At 32.1% G+C, this 8,535-nt stretch overlaps 1 protein-coding gene across 1 annotated transcript; it reads left to right on the top strand.

The window, feature by feature from the left end:
- The first annotated feature begins 2,338 nt into the window (after positions 1-2,338).
- LOC121392799 (rab GDP dissociation inhibitor beta-like) lies at positions 2,339-8,153 on the top strand. The gene is given in 20 exon segments (XM_041523875.1): positions 2,339-2,383; positions 3,537-3,641; positions 3,708-3,727; positions 3,729-3,805; positions 3,857-3,994; positions 4,042-4,128; positions 4,178-4,289; positions 4,337-4,387; positions 4,514-4,545; positions 4,548-4,593; positions 4,646-4,745; positions 4,796-4,860; positions 4,971-5,074; positions 5,517-5,537; positions 5,540-5,660; positions 5,933-5,985; positions 6,133-6,168; positions 6,171-6,197; positions 6,200-6,279; positions 8,088-8,153. Coding segments are annotated over 20 exon segments (1,386 nt in total).
- Positions 8,154-8,535: the final 382 nt, after the last annotated feature.

The following is an 8,535-nucleotide window of genomic DNA, read 5'->3' as shown; positions in this document are numbered from 1 at the left end:
TAAATACACCAGCTCTTTCTAACAATTTCACTAAAGACTCTATTAGTTCTAATTTAGAAAGAGGCCTCCATTCCTAAATACTAGTATATAATGTATATTGTAAAAATTGTTTACCTTTATTAATGATATCATGTAGACAGTCTGCAGCACTCTCTCTCTTAAGTAGGTACAGACAAATATTGTAATAAAAGACTAGGAAAATGAGACTATTATAATTTGTGAAATGGAAGTACATTTAATATGTAATAGTATGTTGTGTGGATGTTACAAGATCAATTCTATCACTAACCTGACAAATTTATCATTAGCTATTAAAGTGATGTCTATCCATGATACATATGATCCAATAACAGACATTACTAAACATAATACTTCATGATCTATTAATTCAGGTGATGACTGGACAATGAGAAAATCATATGAACTAAGATTTGTTTAGTAACATACCAAAATTTGATACCAAGATTCTACCAGTTGAGGTACACAAGTATCTCTCATATAATCTTTGATGGTTGTATTTCGAATATTTTCCTAAAAGAAAACATATACATTGATCTAGTCGTCCATCCAATCATCTTTCCATTAACTATACCTCTTGTGTATGTATAACTTCTCTGTCTACTATTTTCTGAGTCTATAGCTAGTAATATTCGAAGATAGATATCAATAGCAGCTACTGTGTTATGTTCATTTAAAAATGTAAGCAAGTTAGAAAAGAACTGTGGCCACTAAGAGAGAGAGAGAGAGAGAGACAGAGACAGAGAGAGACAGAGAGAGAGACAGAGACAAAGAGAGAGAGAGACAGAGACAGAGACAGAGACAGAGAGAGAGACAGAGACAGAGAGACAGAGAGAGACAGACAGACAGACAGAGACAGACAGACAGAGACAGAGAGAGAGACAGAGACAGAGAGAGGAGATTCATATTAATTAAAGAAAAATATTATTACTTTTATTGGGTAATCATTAACAAATGTCAAAGCTATAATTTGTGCCATCTTATTTTTGATGAAAGATTTATGTGAGTATCCATTCTAAAAAATAAAAAAATCATAATGAATTACAAATATAATTAGTTGTGGTGTCATTGTTCACAAAGGAAGAATACTTAAACTATTACAATAATTATAGTACTTTACAAGTACAATCCCTCACATCCAATCCAACACACTGTATAGTCTGCCACTTTACCTGATAAGGTTTTAACCAATTCAATAATACTCCTCTTAAATAGAGAATATCTTCATTGCTACTAGTAGAATATCTAATAGGACAATATAATTATAATATCATTTATTGTAATAAAACAACAAAATAATAGATGCCAGTAATTTAAGGACAGTAAGTTGTTAATTATAACAGTTAGCTACACATACACTACACATCACCGTCAACTTACCTTGTTTTCACGTGATGTTCAAGTACTTGTAAACACAGGAATCGTACACGATCATCTCTATAGTGAAAGGAGTGGTAAGTGATGATAGCATTATAATAATGCACTTACCTATCTGCTCTCTCTGAGAAATCTGTCAAACATAATTTCCATGCATCACATGAGTTCCGTAAATGATCAAAATATTGCATTGTCTGAAATGATATTACAAAGTTATGTTTTCTCTTTCTTTTAATCAATAATACACAAGTAATGCTACAACCATTTTTTTCAAAATAGATGGTAAAAACCACAAAGATCACTAGAATTGAAGTCAAGTGAGACTAACAAAACATTTATCTTCTGTGACATATACTATACACTGTTGTATAACAAAATAAATACTAAAATTTAAGATTCATTAGTAAGTTCCCATTAAATTAAGTGACTACATATGGTACTGGAGCCACTATTGGTTATATTCAACAAGCTGGATACTCCACTATTATAAAATATACTGAGTTCATATAAACAGCTTGAATATACATAAATATATCACCAATAACGTACCACTTGTCTCTCCAACTGACTACAACCATCATAGAGACCACAGAGTGCTGTATCATCCATGACTAACGTCATTAGTTTAATTCTCTCAGTGCTACTGCGCAAAGAAAATATGAAGACAAAGAAAGTGTTAAAACAAAAACTTTTATATTGTGTGTATTTGTTTTGAGGTGCTTGTTACGACTAGAGAAACTGCCAATTGCATCAGAAACGTCCTTACTTACGATTGCACCACCTTTGGCTCCTCCTCCCATCACCACGTGGGTGATGTAAACTACCGTTTCGCTCCGTATTATTGTAATATCTATCACGTGAGCTGTGCTCTGCTAAGTACTGATTTTGCTGTCCTGATTTTCTGTCTTCTTCAACTTGCTAGCTAATCGAGTTACGTCCGATAATGGATGAGGAATATGATGTTGTTGTTCTAGGAACTGGATTAAAGGTGATTAAATAAATTGTTAATATATTTTTGCCACTTAGCGTGTAACAGATTATAATTTCACTATAATTAATATAATTCTTGCATTTTTGTTTTGTCTTATTTTCTGGACACTGTTTAAACGGAATAAAATATCAGTAAATTACCAGTTGTGCTTGTTGTGGATTGGCAATATGGGTCATTCCTAACATTATTATGAAGGTTGCCCCATTTATTGAAAATGGTCCATAATAATATATTGCTACGGAATCATAAATATGAAATAAATGTATGTTTTTAGACACCAACTTATCTATAGCCTAAGGGACTGTTACTGTTATACAAATGCAACAGTAATTGTTCAAACTTACAAATTGAATTTGATGCAGTCACTTACATTTTGTCACCAGCATTTTTATGAGGTGTGGCTTAAATCAGGTTATGGCTAAGAACAGATGTTCCATGTCATTTCCTATATTGATCATAATTACTAACAATAGCATTATCATATGTCACTGTATTACTTGACACGTCTCATTCCCTCTAAAAAAATTATGATTTAATGAAGGGAGTGTCCCGTTCTCTTTGTAGTGTATTATCTTGGGAGAAACTTTGTCTCATTGCTAAAGTATTATTATAATGTGTTAGCAAAACGGTTGATAACAGTTTCTTTCACTGTGAGAATAGGCTACAAGCAGAATTAGCAGGTATTGTAAATTTGTAATTCATAAACCTCAATAGGATTATTTTTTGAGTGAACAGGGATTCCAAATTGAGATTAACAACACAGGAATAGAGATCATGAAGAGACAACTGACATAGCATTATTCTAGCTTTACAGAAATGGCAAATAATTGTCTACTATAGACCCACCACTTTACCACATTGTCTTAAAAAATGATCCATCTAGTTGTTAAGATAACCTGTTTAGTATTGTGATTGTTGAGACATACTTACAAAGTTCATATGAATTGAAGCAATAATAATCATAAATTTGTGTGAATTTTCTATATGTCTACTTTGCAAACACAAACATTTGATTCCATACTTTCACATCATTTGTTGTTGCTATTATAAGATTTGTTATTTGCAATCTAAACACTCATTACATGTAATTATGTGGGTGTGGCCTATACTAAGAGATCATAATTGTATTAGATGTTGTTTCTCTTTATAGGAATGTATCTTGAGCGGGTTGTTGTCCGTCTCTGGCAAGAAGGTCCTTCATATGGACAGGAACAAGTACTATGGTGGGGAGAGTGCATCTCTGACACTAGATCAAGTAAGTGTTGTCACTATAGAACACCTTATAAATGTAAATAAATATTTATCTATTTTTTCTTTGCAGTTATATCAAACATTTGGTTTAAGGAGATGTTCCTGAAGCCATGGGCCGACCTCGAGACTGGAACATTGATCTCATTCCCAAGTTCATCATGGCTGATGGTATAAGTCATCTTATAGTTTCAGTTATGATATACTTTATTACTCTGTTAGGTGAACTAGTAAAATTACTTATTCATACTGGAGTGACACGCTATCTAGAATTCAAACAAATAGATGGTAGCTATGTTTTCAAGAAAGGTGGCAAGATACACAAAGTACCTGCCAGTGAAACTGAGGCTTTAGCTACAGGTATATCACTATCACTTCTGTTAGCTTAGACTATAGATATAACATAGGTCTTATGGGGCTATTGGAAAAAAGACGATTCAAGAACTTCCTTCAGTATGTTTATGAGTGTGACCCAAATGATCCTAAGACATTAAGTACGTAATTAATATCACATTTATTATTAGTGTTCTTTTTTAATAACAGAGGGTGTTGATCCCAAAACAATGACAATGCAAGAGCTCTTTAAGAAATATGATCTTGATGCAAATGTTGCAGACTTTACTGGTCATGCTTTAGCCCTTTATCGGAATGATGAGTAAGTTCCTACAAATCACTGGAGATAATTGGATAATTCCACTTTAGATATTTGACAAAACCTTGCATAGAAACCATCAAGCGCATCCAGCTATACAGGTGAGAGATTAAAAGGGCAGTGCTAATGCCACGCCCTCTAATTATAAATATTAGTCAGGATGGTAGACTTTATAGGATAGATGATGATAAATTTTTTAATATTTCTTAACTTCTTACACGTAATAGTTCATCTCTTCAACGTTATGGGAAATCTCCTTATCTTATCCTTTATATGGACTAGGTGAATTACCACAAGGCTTTGCTAGGTAATCAAACAAGATGTTACTATTATGTGCTGATAGTATTGGTGTTGTATAGACTCAGTGCTATATATGGTGGTACTTATATGTTGGACAAACCTATTGATGAGATTGTCTATGAAGGTGGTAAAGTTGTGGGCGTAAAATCTGGCGGAGAAGTAAGATTGAATATCAATTAATGAGATTTAATGAAGGGGTTTTTCTATAGGTTGCTCGTTGTAAATGTGTTATTGGTGATCCTTCCTACTTCCCTGACAAAGTTCAGAAAAATAGGCCAGGTCATTAAGTGTTTGTTGCTTACATTATATATATATATATATATATTTAATATTTATTTATCTATTTATTTTTGTATTATGTTAGAAATTATACTATATTTATAGGCTGTTCGTGCTATTTGTATTTTTGACTCATCCACTTCCAAACACAAAGGAATCACAATCCTGTCAAATTATTATCCCTCAAAACCAAGTGGGAAGACAATCAGGTCAGTCATTTAACAATATACTCAATAAGGTCATATTTTTGTGGAATATATTTAAATGAAATATATCATATTGGTAATTTGCTTCGTGTTCCAGTATTAAAAAACAAATTCCTGTAATGTTCTGCTCCATACAAGCATATTCTAATGTAATATTAGTAATGCTGGGATTGTTGTTCTGTTAGTAATATTACTATCTGTCATATATTTTGGTCTTAGTTTTGTTAAAGTAATTTCCCTTAGTAGACAAAATGTAATATTAGTAATGCTGGGATTGTTTGTTCTGTTAGTAATATTACTATCTGTCATATATTTCTGGTCTTAGTTTTGTTAAAGTAATTTCCATTAGTAGACAAAATGGTGCTTATATGATTATTTAGTAAATGAAATGGTAGCAGGCAAAGAGTGACATCATATGATTTAATATATTGTCTCATATGTGTAGATATTTATGTGTGCTGTGTCTCGTTGCTCACAATGTGGCTGCTAAAGATTATTATGTTGCTATGGTGAGTACTACCGTAGAGACAGCTAAACCTGAGGATGAACTTAAACCTGGTCTCGATTTGCTTGGACCTATCAAAGAAATGTAAGTCACATCTCTATTGTGTGATATCTCTCATTACTGTACACACCATTATAAAAGCTAGGTGTATCTACTGTAACATTCTCTGCCTAATTTCTTATTCAATATTATAACTTGTAGCAAAACGCTTTACAATTTAATGAAACATCGATAGTCTCTGTTTTTTTTTTCACTTTGAAACTGATAGTTTGTGTATGGTGTATAATAGCGTTTACTCTACTTGATGAAAATAAATATAGAGGGAATGTACCATGTTATCAATGTTAATTATATAGGTTTGTCAAGGTATATGACCTGTTCAAGCCCACTGACATGGGAATAGAAAGTCGGTAAACAAGATGTTATTTAATTAAAGCAATGTAATAAAAAATCAAACATTTTCCTTTGATTATTTTAAAAAATCCATTAATATCATAATGTTTGTTGTGTAGCCTTTCATTCTATCTATACATAATGAGATGTAACATCTTTTTATAGGCATTTATTTCTGAGAGCTATGATGCCACTACTCATTTGAAACTGCTTGTCGAGATGTGTTGGAATCTATGAACGGGGGGGGATCACTGGAGAGCCTTTTGATTTCTCTAAAATCCAAACAGCTGTAGTTGAAAACTGTGGAGCAGTAACCTCTAATATGAATAACTTAATATAATAGGTTTATTAACTAATAATAATTATTATTACAGGGTGACTGTTTGTACTAGTTGATTTTCTTTGTTGCTATTTTTAGAATGAAACATTGTGTGTTCTTTAAATGAGTTGTGTGTATATACTTTTCCTGCACTGTTAATGATTTTACAATAATGTTGGTTTTTTCAAATAGAACCATCTTTTCCTTATGAACCACAAGTACGAGGTTTAATTTAATTCGTTGTCGTCGTAGAATTATTAACACGTGGGCCCGCACTTTCCTGTCATAAATACTGGGTAGGGTTCGCATCTTGATACAAAGAGAAAGAAGCACGTCAGTCCGGTAGTATAGCCTGTACAGCAACCATAAGATTGCAAGAATATTGGGATTTCTTTGAGTTTTGAACAAATTTCTTTTCCAACGCCAAGTTAGAACAAGGGTTAAATTTACAGCGCACGTGATTCCACGGCCATCTCGCTGCAAATGGTTCGCTATAAAATAGTTTCGCATCTTGATTCTTGACACAAAGAGAAGGAAAGACACATCACTCCTGCAGTATATAACCTGTACAGCATAGATTGCAAGAAGAGTGAAAAAATAGAGATGGCGTTAGGAGAAACAGAGGACAAGTTGTTTTCAAGGCAATTTATTGCAAACTTATATTTGGAAGCCGTAGGGAGAAATCAAGTAAGTTATTTATGTAAATTGAGCTTTAACTCGTTGTACTGTAAATAGTAGATGATTGTAACATGTGTTGAATGGAGAATGCATTTAATACAGTGTTGATTGTTTTGTGTATATATAATTATTTATTTTGTTTAATTATTATTATTATAGTAACAATAAGACTTTACAGTAATTAAAAGAACAAAGACAAGTAAATATCAATAACATAAAGATTGTAATACTATAGATATATATAATTGCTGAATATCTAAGATCCTATTGAGGCAATTATACTAAATTACATTAAACTAAATTATTGCATTTGTTAATGAAATATAACAAAATATGATTTAGATCTTCTTTTGATAAAATATTGCATAGCTACTCTAGACCTCTGCTTTGTGTCAAGTTGTTGTTGTTGGCTACTCAATTCTTTCTAAAGTTGATATTATCTAACCTAGACTATTTGTCGTCACTGTTCAGTGTTTCCTTATGTTGATAGCAATCTTGACTAGACTGTTTACTGTCACTGTACAATACTTTCCTTATATAAACAGTAACACTATCATAATCAGTGCCTGTTACTTGTTTGTGTCTTCCATATGTCTGCCTGCTCACTGGTACTTTCCTTATTAAACACTTAAGTCAATACTATAACCTATTATTGTCCATGTTTGGTGTTTATATGTTTCAATTTATTGATAACTATCTTATCTATAAATCATTAATGCTTTCTTTATAATTTTCATATTTTTAAGTAAGTGGCTTTATTACTTGATTTTCTTATAGAATATTATTGTAGTTCTATGAACTTCTATCTCACTCACTTGTTTTCTTTTCCTGGTTTTTCTTTGTGATACTACACAATGATATAAAGTAGACATTTTTCCTAATACTTTATTAGTTTATAATCATAAGATCACATGACAACAAAAGAATATTATATTATATTAATCATTCTTCTATGTTAGAGCTCTAGTGCAAACATTACTCATGGGATGCATGAATATATGGGACGTTTATAAAGAGATAGGTAGGGAGTTAATGAAAAAATAAGATTTTCGTATTTGGATTAGATTCTAGGTGAGATATATTAACTTATGTGTTTTTTTCATGAATAATGTTATAACTAGTTGGACATGGGAGGAGTGAAGGTGACCGTGGATACATTCTTGATATCCAGTCCTATTTGCAACTGATGCAATTGCCTATATAGAAGATATGAAGGCCAAATATCCTTCAGTACCAATGTTTCTTTATGGGGAACTCAATGGTAAGCTCTCTGTGCTATTCTTTTGTCATTTATTTCATTCCATTCATCAATTACTAGGGTGGACTTACTGCTATCATGATTGCTATTCAAAGGCCTGATCTGCTACTGCCTTCTACTTTCTGCTCCTGCAATTTATGTCAATCAAATGGGACCAGTTGTTGTAAGCATGAATACATACATATTATAATAAGACACATTATCAGTAGACAATATCTTGTGTTATTAAAAAGACATTTATTACTAGATTCCCTTAAACATGAAACATTTACTTGCTTTTACCTTCAATCCATAGTGCAAAATGTAAGGAT

The sequence above is a fragment of the Gigantopelta aegis genome, unplaced genomic scaffold (genome assembly GCF_016097555.1).
Source record: "Gigantopelta aegis isolate Gae_Host unplaced genomic scaffold, Gae_host_genome ctg4532_pilon_pilon, whole genome shotgun sequence".
Classification (NCBI taxonomy): Eukaryota; Metazoa; Mollusca; class Gastropoda; order Neomphalida; family Peltospiridae; genus Gigantopelta; species Gigantopelta aegis.
This window is presented reverse-complemented; position numbering and strand designations above follow the sequence as displayed.